Here is an 18,911-nt window from a genome sequence, read left to right as displayed (position 1 = left end):
TCCGTCACTAGATTTGTTTTCTGTGTTCTGCAAAAAACCTGGTTGATTCTGCTGCTCTCCATATCCCCCGTCTGTTCATGTGCCCAATGCAGCTAGGGATTTTGCAGCTGTGGTGGCAACTCTGCACATGCTCACTTTTCTGCGAGTTTCTGTACTGAGCATTTCCTCCCTATCACATCTGATCAGTCCATGTGACTATAGAGTCACACATGTGGGCATATACAGTAATAAATCATAGCCCACTCCCTCCTTTGTTCCTCCATGCCCACTAACCAGCTAAACACAATGGGAGTGGGCTCTTACATGTAGATTAATGAAGGCTTCACCTCCATTATATTCTAAGACACATACTGGAGAGGTGTGGCAGAGCCTATGACTGCCAGAAATCTTCCCACATCATGTTATTTCCAAAAACTAAAAATATTTAATTTCATATATTTGTATGACAGTTTAAAACAGGTTATTATTTACGTTACCGGCAGCAGAGGAATAGAAGTCCCTCCGGCTTATTTCCCTGCAGACAGGCTGGGAAAGAACTAGGTCATGTGACAGCTGTATATCGATTAGGAAAAAATGTACTTAATTTTTTTTTTTTTTTATAAAGTCATTACAGTGCCATCATTTATATACAGAAATGGACAATGTAAATTAAAAAATGTGTGTTTAGTATCACTCAGTAGTGGATGTGTATAGTTTGTATTTTGGAGAACAGGACCCTCCCCTGTTTTGAATTGTATTGTAACTGTACTGTTTGCCCTAACGTTGCAAAGCACTGCGCAAGCTGTTGGTGCCAATAAATCCTGAATAATAATAATAATAATAATAATAATAATAATAATAATAATAATAATAATAATAAATATTTAAAGGTCACCTTTTTTGCTGGAGAACCCCTGTAATACTAACTTTTACCCCCTACTCTGAATCGCTGTTGCCAATTACTCCTTGCCCCACTTACCTTCTGGAGCACTGTGGTCCTGCACCAGTTAAGAGATCTGCTAAAAAAAAAAAAAAAAAAGCAAAAACAGATATAAGGAACAAGCCAAGCTAGAGATCAATCCATCAGTGGTGATGGTGGACAATACATTTATTAAACGGGATGGTTTACGGAGAAGTTTCAGTCTTTGGAAAAACACATAACACACTGTGAATATACCTACACAAACATACTTTGCAACGTGTGAGGATAAATTAACAAAAAAACAAAATAAAAACAAAAAAACAAAAAAAAAAAAACACTTTAGCTGAAATTTACTATAATTAATAAACGTACGTTATTTCCTTCAAGGCCCCCTTCCATCCAAAAGGGGAAGATACCGCTATTAAATAAAGTGTATTATCCCTATGACAAACCATTAAAACGAGAGCATGGTGCTCCGTTATACAACATTCATGAACACTTCCAGCAACAACAATCAATATTCCTCCATAGAATATAATGATGTTCACAATTTAAATGAATAACGTTCTGCCTCCTGATGCTCTCTATGACAATTGGCTTGGGACAACAGACAACTGGAAGACATCTAAACATTAGGTGCCTTATCCAGTGCACAAATACCATGCCCATCCAGGGTAAAAGTCCATTTTAGAGGTGCTTTCTGCTTATAGCAATCTTCACTTGCACCTTTTAAACCATTTCATCCTAGTTCCTCCCAATACTGTGATATTAGAATCTTGGCCTCCCTGACAGAAGTCAAAGCATGTCATCACAAAAGACATAACACACAGATATTTACATCCTATTTGTATTTTCCTCAAACAGGCACTGTAGTAACAGACCGTCCCCCCCGAGGAGAAGATTAAAAGAATAATTTGAGGATAAAAAAAAAGGCCACTAGGAGTCAGTTTTGGCTGTGCTGGCCTCTAGCAAAGTGACAAGCAAAGTCATACTTGTTTTTGCACTTGCAGCCACATATGTTGCATTGGAAAGGATTTTCAAAACCGTGGCAACCCATGTGGATTGTGTACAGTATATTGTCTGCAAAGTACATGTCACAGTGCTGGCAGTGATGAAGAAGTTGAGGGTCCTGAACAGGGAGAGCAGGAGCAGGTGTACTAGGCTGACTGTTGCTGATGCTGGGGGTGCTGGTTCGCCCGCTACGTTCGCTACTTGGCCCGGCCATGGGGCTACAGTTCCTGTGATTGTGGGTGGCACGGCCTTCTGGGCTGGCTGGTGAGGAGCTCTGAGGAACACTGGTGGATACTGCAGAAGCGCAGGCTGGTGCTGGAGGCTGTTGGATCATAAAGGGTTTCTCATCTGGGCAGGGACTAGGATCGGGAGAGGCAGGGTTCTGAGTGTCTGGCGGTAAGCTGGAAAGCTGTCCAGCCAACGTAGACAGCTGATTTAAAGGATTGTCCACCATGAGCTCTTGTGCGTCCCTAGACAGTCCTCCTGAATGAGAAGTCTTAGCTAGAGTCTCATAGGCGTCACTCTGAATGCTGGGGATCTCATGAGAGAAGTCACTCAAATAGTCAGGCTTATGCACCACCATGGATGGTGGACTCAGGTTGATTAGCATTCTACGACTGTACCCAAGGCTGCTGACCTTCTTCTGAAGGACCCCCCACATTTTCTTGTTGCCGAGAGATGGACGTGTGCCTTTAATTGGTAACATCTTGTGCTTGCGGCGCCGGTGATGGGAAAGGTTGCTGCGGTCGCTGCAGCGGAAAGAACACAACTCGCACTTGTAAGGTTTCTCCCCAGTGTGGGAGCGCATGTGAGCTTCTAGATGGCGCTCATAGGCAGATGCAAAGGGACACAGATGGCAGCGATGTGGCTTTTCACCTGTAAACAGATAAGGCAGAATGAAAGATGTGTATTTTAATTGTATATAACATGGAAATGTATAACACAGCAATTTTCCAGGTTAAATTCCACCAGCAAAAAAATTATATACACACACACACACACGTAGACGTGTGTATTCAAGCAGGACTCCTTCTAAAACAATTTATGTTTGGACGATGGCAGTGACATTTTCTAAAACGGCACATTGTGATTTACTAAATGAATAAAGTTAATACTTAATGTGGCTTTCACGTTATTACCATTCTTTCTGTGTCATTTTGTCATGATTCAGTTGAATACTGAGATCTGTAGACGTTAACTAGTGGCTATCTGTATATCAAACAGTACAGACCACAACCTTGCTTATCACAAGATCAATTAGCCACATGGACAGTAAGGAGAATTTACTAAGATTAGAGCAGTTGTGCGTGGCAACCAGTCCGCTTCCAACTTTAATTTTCAAATCGAAAAGTTACACCAATGTTTTATATTCCTGATATGTGCCTGCTGTACCATGTAAAGTACTTGTATGAAAGTATCCTATTCTCTTTGTATTGCTTCCTGCCAGTCCCTCTGCTTTCTTAATAAAATATTTACTCCCCTACCTGTCGCCTGCCTGCTCTGCAGTAAGAACCGAGCAATCAAACACTGCTGAATGCTCAGTTCTCCCTATCCACTCTGAGCAGAGAGCCGGGACTCTCACTGGAGCGCTCGGCTGTGGAGGGGGTGGGAGGGGCTGGCTCAGGCTCTCAGCAGATCGCCGAGCCAGGTGCTGTTCCACGCTGCTGGGTGGATCCCGACCATACAGAAAGTATCTTGCCTGGAGTGGCTCAGTGATGTCAGCTGACAGTGGACTTTAGCCCACTGTCGGCTGAAAATAGGTTACAGGAGTGCTTAACGAACTGCACTCCTGTGATCCAAAAAAAAAAAAAAAAAAGCTTTGCCTATACGTCTTTAAAAATGGACCACACTAGGCATGAGAACACATGGTGGTCAGCTTTCCGGCTGTGCTTGGATCTCAGCCTGCTCTCCTCCAATGACTAGAATTGTCCCGACACCCCCTCCTCCCTTGCACAGCCATTAACTAGGAAGAGTAGCTGCTGTTTCTCCTCCCCCCAGCTCTGGAGCTTCTGCATCTGAGAATAAAGTATATTTGATCACACAAAAAAAAAGTTTTATATGTACACATATGTTTTGCCTTTCATTTCCATTTTAAAACACATTTTTTTCACACATACTGGTTCTTTGCACAGCTGCTACAGATTCTGCCTGCTCCAATTTTAGTAAATTCCCCATAGTACGCATTTTTATTAGTCTCAACAGACTGATACACTAGGCAATAGGAGAAGTACAGTCCAACCACTACTACTCTAATAAATCCAAACTTCACTGAAACATATGTAATCTTGGATAGAGTGGGGAAGTGTGAAAGCCTTGTGAGATTTTTCTTTCCAAAGAACAGTTTTCTGGAAGGTGGTAGGGAGTGTGCATATTCTCCCACCATAGCCGAAGATCACGTTTTTTTCAGGGGGGGGCAGACAATCACAATTCGGTCTCATGCACACTGGACGTTCTAAAAACGCCAGTAGCATTTGGCTGTAGAAAGTTGTAACTGTAGAATGAGTTTTGCAATGTTTTTGCAGTAGCGTTTTTCAGGGTTTGGGTTTTTAGCAAAACTATACTCCCAGAAAAGCTTACGGCTCAAAAACGCTCAAACACCAAATGGCTGCGCTTTTTAGGGTTAGAACAATTAGATTTTTGGATTTACCGTAAAATCCATTTCTCTGATGTTCATTGACACAGCTCTTCATCTTCATAGGTTATGCTGCCCCCTACAGGAGTAGGACACTAGGCAGAGAAAAGCTTGAGCAGGTCTATGGGGCAGTCCCTAGGGGTATTCTCCCACTTCCTGCAGTGTCAGAAGAAAAAACAACCAAACTCGCAAGAGGGGCGGGTGCTGTGTCCGTCAATGAACATCAGAGGAATGGATTTTACGGTAAGTCAAAAATCCCATTTTCTCTTTCGTTCACTGATGACACAGCTTTTCATCCTTATGACCGTAGGGACGTCCCAAAGGAGTGTCAAACATGAGGAGTGGTAATAGCAGAAAACAAACTTCTCAAAGGCTAAACATAGCCAACCAGGTAACATGGAGCTCAACTGAGGAAAAAAAAAAAAAAGACACACCACCCCCCTCAAAGTGGACAAGTCCTCTAAACAGCAGCCTGCAAAACTTTGCGGCCAAAAGAAGCATCTGCAGATGCCAACACATCCACTTTATAAAACTTTGTAAATGTGTGCATAGACGACCAGGTGGTCATTTTCCAAACTTGCACCACTGACTCCTGATGACGGAAAGCCCAGGAGACATTAAGCATCCAAGTAGAGTGCGCCCTGACAGACAAAAGGAAGAACCTGACCCTTAATAGAATAAGCTTGAACCACAGTCTGCCTGATCCATCTGGAAACGGTTGCAGCAAAAGCAGCTAGCCCCTTGCAAGGTCCATCTGTGAGGACAAACCGTGAATCTGACCTTCGAAATGACTCCATAGCTGCCAGGTACACCCCGATTGCCTGAACCACATCCAGGGAATGCAAAGCAATTTCCTTAGGATGCTTAGGCCATACAGAAGGTAACACTGTCTTCATTCAGATGAAAATCAGAGACGACCTTTGAAAGGAACGATGGACATGGTCGAAGAACCACCTTATTTATCCCTGTGAACAACTAGATAAGGTGAACGGCAAGACAGCGCCTCCAGCTCAAACACCCTGCGCGCCGAAGTAATAGCCACCAAAAAGGCCACCTTCTGGAATAATGTAAGCAGGGGAATCTCCCGAATATTTTCAATGGGAGGTTTCTGAAGAAGACGACCACCAAATTGGAGGTCCCACGGCAGCAATGGAGACCGCACCGGGGGAGCCAAGTGTCTCACTCCCTGGAGAAAAGTATGCACCAAGGATTGTGAAGCCAACGGACGTTGAAAGAAAATCACCAAGGCCGAGACCTGCCTTCAATGGTACTCAAGGCCAAAACGTTGCTCGACCCCCTGCTGGAGGAAAGCCAAGAGCAGAGTCACCGAAAAGGAGCGAGGGTGAACCCCCTCACACTACGCAATGCACGCCTTCCAAGTAATATGGTAAATCTTCCTGAAAGTAGATTTTCTAGCCTTTGAAAGCTTGAGAATCAACGAATCAGACAACCCTCTAGCCTTCAGCACCTGGCTTTCAACCCTTGGAAATGTGTACAGCAGAGAAGGCTTGAACGAATGGTTCTGCCCACCTTAGAATGCCGGCCACTTCTCAAACTGCCAGAACACTCCTCGTGCCCCCTTGGTGATACCGTGGCATTGTCCGATTGAATCCGTAGCGGACATCCCTGGAGACGAAATGTCCAATGATCCAGGCAAAGCCTGATCGCTCGGAGCGCCAGTACATTGATCGGTAGCCTGGACTCCTCCAGAGTCCAGACCCCTTGAGCACAATCCGTGCAGAGGACGCCTCCCCACCTGGCATCCATGGTGACAACCGTCCAGTACAGGGGAAGAAACCAGGGACCCCTTGTTCTCCAGGTCAACAGAATCAGATTGTCCAGAGACGGAGGATCCTTGTTCCACTTTACCAGAATCTCCTTTTGCAAAAATCTTGTGTGGAACTGTGCAAAAGGAACCACCTCGAAGGTAGACACCATCAGGCCCAGCGCCTGCATGAAAGTTGGAAGAGATGACCATCTGGTGGATAGCAGAAGCGCCTCCTGCAACTTCTGAAGTTTTGCCAGAGGGAGAAACACTCTGGCCGAGGCAGAGTCCAGAGTCCGTCCCAAATATTCCAGGCTCATGGATGGGAGCAGAGCAGACTTCTGAAGATTCAGAACCCAGCCGAACTCCCTGAGCGTTTGCAAAGCCATCCCCAAGTTAGCAAACAGAGCAGTCAAAGATTCTGCTCACAAAAGCAGATCGTCCAGGTACCCCAGTATTGCGACTCCCCGCTGGCACAGTAATGCTAGAACCGGGGCCAGCACTTTTGTGAAGACCGAGGAGCGGAGGTGAGACCAAAGGGTAACACCACAAATTGATAATGCTCCTCGCCCATGGCAAATCGGAGGAAGCGCTGGTGGGCGATACAAATGGGGTAGTGAAGGTAAGCGTCCTTGATGTCGATAGATGCGAGAAAGTCCCCCTGATGTAGGGATGCTACCACCGTGCGAATGGACTCCATCCGGAATTTCTGTACCTGCACAAAGCAGTTCAGCGCCTTGAAGTCCAGAATTGAACGCACCTTGCCCTCCTTCCTGGGAACCCTAAACAGGTTTGAAAAGAAACCTTGAAAGCATTCCGACATCAGAACCGGGACAATCACTCCTTGAGACAACATGTCTTGCACTGCCCCATAGAGATCCTGTAAGTGTAGATTGGAAGGAAAGAACCTTGCCGGCGGGTATGAGCAGATGGGGGACCACCGAGCTGGGGGAGAGGAGACGCGAATGGGAAGGAGGGGAACCCGGTGGTCCGACCATCACAAGGAGGGGCCCATGTCCGCCCCAAAACCTGCCAGCAGTAGAAGGGAGACAGCCGCTTACCACATCAGGAACAGGGTGGGCACCGTTCCGGACAGGACGCCGCTCCATCGTAATGTGGGTGCTGTCGGCCAGGAGGAAACGCTGTGACTTGCTGCCGAAGCCAGTTCGTATGTGCCCTTCTGAGACAGGCCAGCCCCTGGTCAGTATGGCTATATCGCAGCCAACCTAGCGCATAGCTGCGGTCTGCACATGCTCGCTGGCCGGACTGGGGGGACCCCAAAGGATCTAGATTATCCAGTTCGTCACCCAGGCAGTTGATAGATTCTCACAGAAAAATGTAATTTAAAAAGAAAAAAAAATAGCTATTACCAGAGATCCCAGCAAGGAACTAGGTCCTTACTCCTGACTAGGCAGAAAAAAAACGAAATACCTATAGCAGGAACAGGGAGTATACCCCCAGGGACTGCCCCATAGCCGTGCTCAAGCTTTTCTCTGCCTAGTGTCCTACTCCTGTAGGGGGCAGCATAACCTACGGTCATAAAATGAAGAGCTGTGCATCAATGAATGAAAGAGAAAATATATACAGCTGAAAAGTTCCTCTTCAAACCCACTAGTAAAGTTTTTTTTTTTTTTTACCACCCAGAAAATGCTGATAACAGCCTATGTGCGCATGGACACAAAGGATAACATGCTGGACAGTTTACTGGCTGCAGAATAAAAATGCCTGAAGCCAAAAACAGCAGCTGCAAAAAAATGTCCAGTGTGCATGAGGCCTTAAGCTTAAGCTTTTATCAGAGAGCATTTTTACAGCTGAAAAACTCCTCTTAAAACCCACTAGTTCTGGGTTTTTTTTCCAGCTAGCAAACTCCCCTGCCAAAAACGGCTGATAGCCTATGTGTGCATGGACACATAGGATAACATGCTGGGGAGTTTACTGGCTGCAGAATAAAAATGCCTGAAGCCAAAAACAGCAGCTGCAAAAATGTCCAGTGTACATGAGGCCTTACAGGTAACTAAGAACTTTCAAAGACTAATAATTTATTTTAAGTCACAATTGCACATTACCTTCAGACTCTTAGTGGCAAGACCAAGGGGCCCCACACACCCCGAGTTAGATTGCTGGAGCTTTCAAGGGCAGGTTAAAGCTGGAATTAGGGCTATGTGCAGGAGGGTTCATCCCACCATTTTTGTAAATGAAGGGCTTCTATAAATAGTAATACAAATTGGACAGCTGCTCACCTCACTACTAAGTAAACTCCCAGCATACTAAAACCGCTATCATAGGAAGTTTAGAGAGCCATAGGTTGTCCAATAATAATCATCTGTACAAGCATACACACTGTACCGTACCCTCCAGCAGCCCCACACATGCTGCCCCCCATGCATACACAAACAGGGTCCTACCTGTGTGTATGCGAATATGTTCTATGAGACGAGCTGTGCCTTTGCTGGCATAGTTACAGTAACGGCATTTTAGTTTCCCATCATATGTCCGCTCAAAGCCATCAACCAGCATCCCCGCGCTGTCATCCAGCGACACCTCCACTGACGGGTGGTCCAGGCCGTTCTGATCACTGTCTGTCCCAGCTGCCGGTAGAGCAAGGCACGGAGAGTTAACGGTGAGCACATCGAGGTTTTGTGGCCCTAATTTACAGAAAGTCAGTCAATGAACAGAACCTCTCTGCCAACCGCCATGGGAAAGCCTCAGCCAGGGTTGCCAGGTGTTAAAAAAAAAAAAAAAAAAATGGCCAATGATTGGTTAAAAATTAGAAAACAAAAAAAAAAAAAAAAAACATAATCCCCCTCAAAATCCAATAATTTATTTCTAAAGTGAAAATGTGTGAGAGAAATACATAGTTTGCCATTGGTGACCTTGTTCTGAGGTGCTAGTTGCCTGGCTGTCATGCTGATCTTAAGATTTACATCATGTCTGAGACAATGACCCCAAGCAAGCATGCAGCCAGTGAGATCAGAGCAAAGCCAGATCTCCTTCTCTGTATATTTGTTCCTGGTCAGCGACTGAGAATTAAAGCTTAACTTCAGCCACTTTGTAAAAAAATGCAGGCATACCATGAGTTAAGTCCGATGAGGTGCATGCCACCTCCTGAACGTGTCTCTTTAATTTACATCTAAAGGCCCGTACACACGTACCGATCGTCGGCATACAAATGTCGGCGGACGAAAGATCTGCCGATTGTACGCTTGTTAGTATGGTGCCTCCGACAGCTGTCTGCGCACATTCTGCGGACAAGAGTCTTTCTTGCAAGCAATTCAATTTTTGTATACCGACACCAGAACGGACGATTGTTCGCCAGTCAGTACAGAATTCTGCCGACAGACCGCAGATTTGCAAGACTGGGCATGCTCAGAAAAGAAAAAACACAGGGAAAGTTAACCATTACATGACATCACTTCTGCAGTCGGCTGTAGTCGGCGGACAAAATTCTTGGGCAGTCTTTGCACTTTTCAACAGACACCGACATCCCGGGGAGAAAAGACGAACGTTTGTATGCCGACGATCGGTACGTGTGTACGGGGCTTAACAGTTTAATAGCGCTCCAGGAGGATAGCTATTGCTACCTTCCTACCGTTGTGAAGCTTGGCCTCATCTCCTTCAGCTGCAGAGTTGCATGCCGCTGCTGTGCTTACGCCTCCTGCCCAATCACAGAGCACTTTGCATTATATGAACCCGTTAAAATCCAAAGGCTTCTATGAACTGGCAGCAGAGGGGAGGGGCGGGCAGAGATGCTGTGTGTAAGGCGGCAGAGTCTCTCCTTTAAGGGCCCCAGGAGTGTAGCTATCCTTTCAGAGCTCCAAAAAAAAGATCAGATGAAAATTAAAGCTGTAGTAAAAGAACCGCCCTGCAGGTTAGTCCCATAATGATGTCCTAGTCACGGCTCCCCCCAGCTCTTCCATCGGTCTTCCTTCCAGGTTCGCGGGCTCACTGCACGGTGCCCTGCATTCCACAGCATACCGTGTGCCCTGAATGCAGAGCGTCACTGCACATGCGCTGGTGACGTTATCAGCTATGTGAATATCTTATAAATAGTACACATTTAGGAGATATTCATTGAACCTACAGGTAAGGCTGATTATAGGCTTACCTGTATGTACTAGTTAGGATGAGGAAATTAGTATCACTTTAAAGAGAAGTCCAAGAGGTGGCATAAACCGCCTTGGATTGAACTCATAACTGTATATTTTTCAAAGTGGCTAGATTATTGGAGTTAAGCTTTAAAGTCCACTGATTAGCAATGTGCACAGCACAGGCAATAGGCATTTACAGAAGGAGAGGCCAGCCTTGGTAGCTTATGTATTTCTCTCACTATAGGAATTAGTAATCATTTTGCTGAAAACCAACCAAACCTGGCAACCCTGGCACCAGCACACAGATTATTCAGGAGACATTTTATGAGGATGAAGGGGCCAGTGTGGAATAATGGCATGAAGGACATTCATTTAAATGCATTGGATGCTCATGTAGAGAGGTGTGAATGTGTTAAACTGTTACTAAACAACATATTATAGGTATGCAACTCCATGATAAAAACCAACTCCACTAAAAACATTATTATTTTTATTTTTTTGGTGAAGGGGGGGTATTTTTTTCCCCATAAGTATTTAATTACTGTCTGCTGGTGGGACTTGAAGTGCTAAAAACAAAGTACAAATAATTCAGGGTACCCAAGTGCCTTTACCCTTTAACCTAACTGTCTAGACTTAAAGTATTACTAAATAGTTTTGGATAGAGTAAAGAGGGATTAGAATCCGTCAGTTTTTATTGCTGTCTATGTCCCTGTTAAAAGTGTTTGCAAAGCCTTAATGCATTCTATACATTAAGTTGAAAACCTTTTGTGCTGCAGCATGCCCCCTCCCCCCGCTTTTTCTTACCTGAGCCTGATCCAGCGATGTGCAGTGCAAGAGCATAGTGGCTCCAGCCACAGTATCTCTCCTCATTGGACAGACAGAGCAGAAGGAGTAAAAAAGAACAAAAAAAGGGCGCACCGACCTAGCGCATTATCCTCAATAAAAGGCTTTATTTAAATAACATAAAAAATGGCTACTCACAGACGTAGATAAAGGTATAGCATATCAAGCTGAATTGCTCAAAAGTCCGTGTTTAGTCCATATAAGCGTCCATGATGAGATGACTGACGCGTTTCGAGGACCAGCCTCTTCCTCAGAGTCCTGAGGAAGAGGCTGGTCCTCGAAACGCGTCAGTCATCTCATCATGGACGCTTATATGGACTAAACACGGACTTTTGAGCAATTCAGCTTGATATGCTATACCTTTATCTACGTCTGTGAGTAGCCATTTTTTATGTTATTTAAATAAAGCCTTTTATTGAGGATAATGCGCTAGGTCGGTGCGCCCTTTTTTTGTTCTTTTTTGCCTTTAGTATCGGTGGACTACCCCAGTCCGTAAGGGCAGCAAGACCTTAGCCATCTGAGAAGCCAGTTGTCAGTCCCGTGAAGTGTGTGGTCAAGGGGTCTGGATACCAAGCGCAGGAGAAGGGTGGCTACACCTTATTGTTTTTTAGAGCAGAAGGAGTGATTGGTTCCTGCTGCTGGCAATCAAATCCTGTGACCCGGGGGGAGGGGTTGAGTCACGCTGTCTGTGTAAACGAGCCCGCACGGGTGCCCCTATGGAAAGCGGCTTTCTGTGGGGGCACCTGTTAAAGAGGCGGTGTCTGGAACACAGGCGGGGGACCGCAAAAGAGGATTTGGGTTGCTCTGTGCAACAGCATTGCATAGAGCAGGTAAGTACAGACATGTTTGTTTTATTTTTTTTTACAAAAAAAATAAAAGCTTTACAACCACTTCTACCCTTCCTTTTTGTCCTGTTTACCATTATCGTTGAAAGTAAAAGAAAATCCCAAATTTTGGTTTCTCCCCAGAAAAAAGATAGAAGGGAAATCGTCCAATGGGGAGTCCTGGTGACCCGGTGGGCCCCAAGTGATTCCCTTTATTTGCAAGGATTTCCTATCACTTCCTGTTTGGCTATGGGACACCAATTGAAGGGAAATCTCCGAAATGGGACACAGATGGCAAAAAAAAATGTTCTTACGGGTTATAACCCTCCCTTGCTCTATCTGAAATGAAAAAAAAAAAAAAAAAAAAAAAACACACCACGTTTAAAGGAAGCCTGTCATTCAAGAAATAGGGAGATGCCACTGTTGATTCTCCCTGACCCCATAAATACCAACTGACTTAAAGACACTAACCTTAACCAAAGTAGGAAAAGTGACAATGTCCTGCACTCCCTTGTAGCTCCTTGCTCCAGTATGGAGGTGTGTGTGACCTTGCTCCCCCCTACAATGGAGCTCCAGTCTAGCAGCCAAGAGCTAGGATCAAGCACTGTCATGTTTGATATCACTGCACCAAGGTCCTTGAGCCAAAAGCTAGGACTGAACACTGTCACATGATTGAGGGAATACGGTCACTGCTCCACCTCAGGTCCATGAGCCAAAAAGCTAGGACCGAGCACTCTGACATGATTGGAGGAATGAGGTCACTGCTCCACCCCGGATCCCTGGTTGCAAGGAAAAAAGTAATGAGCTGCAAGGAAGCACAGGTAAACTTGGGTCAGGGGGGAAGAATAGAGGGTTAGCTTTCCTATCACCTTTCTGCCATGGTCTCATCAAATTCTAATTCATATTTCATTTGACCATTACTACCTTTTGCAATCGGCACTGTGTGACCCATCCACATGCCCTGGTCAGGTTTTCATTCCACTAGGTCTATGAATCAGTGTACAGGGATGAGAATGTCATAGATAATGTGCCACATACCTCCTTGCAGGGTGTCGGCCTCCTTCTCTCCACTCACAGAGCCTGATATCATGTTGACGTGATGCGTCTGCTGTGTGAGATACTCCTGGAAATCTTTAACAAAGTCCAGCGCCTCTGGCTTTTTCTCACCCATATTCAGTCCCTGTGTGTCCCTGCAGAGCCCCTGCCTGGACAGGAGATGGGAGAGATTTATGTACACAGGAAAATAGTATATTCTTCATCAGCCACTGCACTGGCTGTCACAGCCAAGGTAAACAAACATTTCTATATCGGATATAAAAATTGTAATGAAAAAGGTCCAAGGCAGGGTTAAAAAATGATTGTGTAAATCTGATTGCATTATTTCTGGCAACTTGATAAATGGGAGTTACTAAATCTTGTATATTAAAGTTAAGATGAATTCCAGGTATGGACAATTTATATAGTTGGACCAATGCAACTATGTATATATATATATATATATATATATATATATATATATATATATATATATATATATATATATATATATATATATATATATATATATATATATATATATATATATATATATATAATCTATATCTATCTCATACCTGACCTATGCCCCTGGAAACTGGAAATCACCGTCTAGACACGGCTACTCCAGTGATCTCCACTAGCTTCCAGGTCCCATGACGATTGGCTGCCCTGCTGCATTATGAACACAGAAGGTTGGCTGCTCACGTTGGGTGCCATTCAGAGAATGCTTTGCAAAAAAAGAGAACGAATACATCCACCACATCTAATAATTAGTAAGTTGCAATAGGTTACATTTTTGGCTTGGGATTTAATACCGCTTTAACAGTCGGTTCCTCTGAGGACTGTTCTACAGTGCTTGCAGAGTTAATAATCCAATCGGAGTGTTTATTCAGGTGCAGCCGCCTTTCGCAGTGGTCAGATGTTTCATTTGTGACGGAGTTAGGATACTTAACACAAAACTGTACACTGAAGAGCGACCTATTAATCAGCTCACATACGTTACATTCTGAGTACAATCTACTTTACATTTACCAACAACTAAGCAGTGTCAGAGCCTACCTAGATCCATACAATATACAGTCATAAAGCTGCCCTCGTACTACATAGCTGTTGGTAAAGAGAGATTGTACAATCAGACTGCTGCATATGTGACCAGCATTATACTGGCCATACACATGGCAATCTGATTGAGTGACCTCCTATAGATCTATGGACAATCCAATAGTACAAGAGCCTACCGGACTGGATACAAATTTAGTGGATTGTGTAGGTAGGACTTTTGCTAAAAAGTTTTGGTAAATTTAAAGGAGGCTGAATAAAGCCCACCATACAAGTTACAATCTGCATGTACAATTTCTACATAAGCTTAAAGCAGTTGTAAAAATCAGGGAAAAAAAAAAACAAAAAAAAAAAAAAAACACACACCTGTAAGACAAAGGTATCGCATACTAGCTCATTATGAATTACTTACCTTAAAACAGTGTTTCTCAACTCCGGTCCTCAGGACCCACTAACAGGCCAGATTTTAAGTATTACCTTGAGGAGATGCAGACTAGAATACTGCAATCACTGAGCAGCAAATTATATCACCTGGGATGTATTTCAGTTATCTTGCAAACCTGGCCTGTTAGTGTCCCCGAGGACCACTGCCTTGGAACAAAGCCCTGCAGCTGTGCCCTTTCACCGCTGACATCTTCCCCGGTGTTTCTACCGGGTTCAGGGGCCCTGGCGCTGTAAGTGGCCGGAGCTGCAATGACGTCACAGGCTCTGAAGGTCCGGCACGATAAGCTGGACCTTCAGAGCACATGTGCTGATGACGTCATCGGCTGCATGCACTCTGAATACAGTAAACCCCCCTCCATCGCGTGGGTTACGTTCCGGACTCAGCTGCGAAAAGTGAAATTCCGCGAAATAGAAAAACCCTATTAAAATACACTGTAGGCATGTTTTTTTACTGTCACTGTACTTTTAAAAGCATTTTAAAGGTCTTTAAACACACTTTTAAAACAATAGAAACTCATTTAAACACATAAAAGATACTGAGAGACAGAGCAAGAGCTATGGAAAACACAAACATATTTCATTTTTAATGATTTATATAGTAAAATAACATTACAGAAAAAAAAAAACGCAATATACCGGGACCGCAAAAACTGAACCGCGATAGAGCGGGGGTTTACTGCATCTCCTAAAAAGTGCAAATTTAGGAGATATTCCCAGTACCTACAGCTAAGTCTTATTATAGGCTTACCTGCAGCTACAAGTAAAATAAGACTTTACTTCCACTGTAGGAGTTACCAAAATGTAATATGGGTGCCCACCTGAACTCTACAATCAATGTATTCAATCAGGCAGGTGCTGACACTACATTAAATGGTTTGTAGATCTAGAGGAGATTTTACAGTCAGATTGGAAGGTGTATGGGGAGCTTAAAGACTGCCCATTCAGGCTGCAAGATGTATGGCCATCTTTAGACCATAGTCACTTACTAAGCATAAACAAGCCTGGGCATACTTCAGATACCACCACTTAATATATTATTGTACCTTTAAATATAAAAAGGTGGATATTAACCCCTTCCCAACCAGCCTCGGATTCCCTTTAAACACTTGAGTTTGAGGATTTTACCCCCTTTAGGACCAGGCCAATTTTTTGCTATTTAGCACTGTGCTATCTTAACTGGTAATTGCAGTAATTGCAGCGTCATGCAAAAAGAAATTTAGATCATTCTTTTGGTGGCATTTGATCACCACTGGGTTTATTTTTTTTTGCGATATAAATGAAAAAAAAAAAAGACAGACAATGTTGAAAAAATATATATAAATATAAAAAAAGCACACAATACAATACTTTTTTACTTTCTGTTACATAACATATCCAATAAAAATAAACACTTATTCATAAATTTAAGCCAAAAATGTATTCTGCTACACATCTCTGGTAAAAAAATAAAAAATAAAAAAAAATCCCAATAAGCGTATATTGGATTGGTTTGCTTGAAAGTCATAGTCCACAAACTAGGATATTTTTACAGGAATTTTATTTTATTATTTTTACTAGTAATGACAACTAGTAATGGGACTGCAATAGTGCAGTGGGCACTAACTGATGCGAGCGGGGGGTGGGGCAGACTGCATGCCAGTGACACTAATACAGTGATCATACTATAAACTATCACTGTACTAATGACACTGGCTGGAAAGGGGGTAACATCAAGGACGATTAGGGGTTAAATGTCTGCCTAACTATGTGCTGCTTTTACTAAAATATCTTGGTTTCACATCCCTGCAAGAAACAGAGAAATGATTACCTCTGTACAGAGCTCTGTGTTGACTGTCAACACAGGGCTCTTGGTTGTAATTGTACACAGCTGATCAGTAGCTCCCGGCCGTGAATCATTGGCTGGGACTTGCTGACAGGCTTCCGCTGCGTACAATCACAGCAGGTGCACAGGTGTGCATCCTAAAACCAGAAACAGGTAGCAATGTATGTATACGTCGCTTTGCCTATGCAATGCATTTGTCGGCGGTCAGTCCAAGTGATTAATAGAGTCTGTACACCGGGGGGAAAAAAAAAAGATGATCAGTGAGCGGCTGATTGGCTATCACATGATTGTGAGCCTGTCCCACCAGCATATTAGGGACTAAGCGGGAGCGTTCTCTCAGCACAGAAACATCGGCCGCCCAGTGACGCATGTGTGACATGTGGGTGTTAAAACCGACCCTTCTACCATTGCACATACTGTATGTGTTATGCAGGCAGCAACATGTTCATCTACAGCAACTTTATCTTTAGGTTCACCTTGTAACGTGCAATCTGCAGCACAACTAAAAAGTATGGTGTTATATATATATATATATATATATATATATATATATATATATATATATATATATATAGTAGAATTGAACATTTCAGATGTGGTGACACTACAAGAAGTCCTCCTATGGCTCTGAGCATATCTTTGGATCAGCATTCCTGATGGGAGCCCACCTACTGACACAGACACAGTGACTGTCTTATTCCATGTTTGTACAACAGGCCTGTGTGTACAGAGCTGGGTGGCCTCCAGCCCTCCATCCAATCTACTACAGGGCACTGCCAGGCATTCCACTCACAGAGGGGGCATTGATAGAGGGATGGCCGTTTACAGACAGCTCAGATCACTGGGCCGTGAGCAACATTACTCCCATGTTCAGGGCAATGAATGTCCTGAATTTTAGGGCCAGCTCACACCGATCTGTTTTTGGCAAAAGAAAATAAAAAAAAAAAAAAAAAAAAAAAAAACAGCATAAAAAAAAAAAAAAATGTTTTTAATATTATGGAAGGAACTCTTCACACCAGTGCCTTAGTGTGAAGCACTGATTTGTTTTTGCCACACTTTTTCAATGGAGCAGTGTGAAAGGGCCCTTAATACCGGGGTCATTTCCTGTCATCGGGGTCTCAAAAAAAGAAATGACACCATCTGCCTTTTTAAAAACGCCTTCCTGACTGGAGGGGTTCTTTTGGGGCTACAAAGTTCTTTGGCACAGTGTGAAAACCCCAGGTCCCAGAGCATGTACGACATCCATATTGCCCAATATCATCCCCACAGGTGAGTGCTCATTAAAACGGTCCATTGGCAACACTTTTAAAGCCTTTAATGGTCCGATCAAACTTTATTTTACCCCAAGTTACGTTTTTAACCTGTTTTCATTCCATTTGTTTTCCACTACCTTCATACGATACATGTACTGCAAACAACTTATATGTTTTTCAAACATTTTATGTGTGACAAAGGATTCCCTGAGCACTACTGAAGGCTTAAAGGCAGCAAAGTAGCTGTCTAACAAAAAAGACAGCTACTTTTTCGAGACCACTATTGACTGCAACAATCTGGAGAGGATGGGGCAAAGCAATGCAAGGCTACCCTTAGCAGTGACAACAAGCATTTCCTACTCTTAGAGGGGCTTATTTTAACGCACACTTTCCCACCTTACGAAAAAATTAAACCAGCACCAATATTTCCCTTTCCTATAAAGAAGAGGAAGGGATAGTGTCAATCTGGCCAGAGTTTCTTTCTTTTTGATCAGCCAGAGGGCCTGGGGAATAGAGGAACCCTCCATGCTGTGCTGTTGTATTCTGACACTGAGACTTCTCTTTAGTCAGAATGCACTGATCACCTCTGCGGCCTGCTAATCGAATGAAAATATTCCAAAATCTCGTTAAAAAAAAGTTGTTCATTGGATTGACTTCTGGTCGAGAGGAACGGCCATAGATGGACTGAAATTCAGACTGAAATTCGGAAACCAGTCAAATTTTCAAACCATCTATGGGCAGCTTATATATGCATGGCCCGATTCTTTTTGTCAGCAGAGATGCAAGCTACATGGTCACAAGTTTGAGTATGTCTGTTGCTCTGGGTAAGACATCTACCAGCATACAGCCACCTATACACTAGTAAATTGGTGTTAAAAAATATCATTTTTGGAACTTTTATTTGAATTTCTGATGGTTAGTGGGGTCACAATCAACAATCATTTTCAATTGAAGTGACAATAATTCGAAGGAGCTGGATGGAAACTTTCTGAAAACAATGCTGTTCTAAGCACAAGGTCTGGACGTTTTAAGGGATTTTAAACTAAATTATTGGCTCAGTGATGACAAGAACAAATGCTCTGACAAATGATTTTTCAGAATTTCTGTACAGACGTTCAAACTAAATTCTATTGCTGTATGGCCAGCTTTAGGTAGCCCACACACATAGCAAATTTATTTCCTGCAACTACAGGCTGATTTCCCCATCTACACAGTGAGAGGGGAATCCCTC

General features: G+C 43.6%; 1 protein-coding gene across 3 annotated transcripts in view; it reads right to left on the bottom strand.

The window, feature by feature from the left end:
- Positions 1-1,074: 1,074 nt before the first annotated feature.
- Positions 1,075-18,911, bottom strand: part of IKZF5 (IKAROS family zinc finger 5) — a 28,048-nt gene continuing 10,211 nt past the window's right edge. The window contains exons 2-4 of one of the 3 annotated variants that reach the window (XM_082268445.1): positions 13,103-13,269; positions 8,715-8,954; positions 1,075-2,788 (exon numbers count right to left, since the gene is read on the bottom strand). In XM_082268445.1, coding sequence (XP_082124571.1) covers positions 1,845-2,788; positions 8,715-8,954; positions 13,103-13,235 — 1,317 coding nt within the window. In that variant the 5' untranslated portion in view covers positions 13,236-13,269 and the 3' untranslated portion in view covers positions 1,075-1,844. The remainder of the gene's footprint in view (positions 2,789-8,714; positions 8,955-13,102; positions 13,270-18,911) is intronic. The other 2 variants (XM_082268446.1, XM_082268447.1) reach the window with 2 other exon arrangements.

This window comes from Pelophylax lessonae (assembly GCF_965119305.1).
Source record: "Pelophylax lessonae genome assembly, chromosome: 9".
NCBI classification, from domain to species: Eukaryota; Metazoa; Chordata; class Amphibia; order Anura; family Ranidae; genus Pelophylax; species Pelophylax lessonae.
Note: the sequence above shows the minus strand (reverse complement) of the source record. Positions and strands in the feature narration are given on the sequence as shown.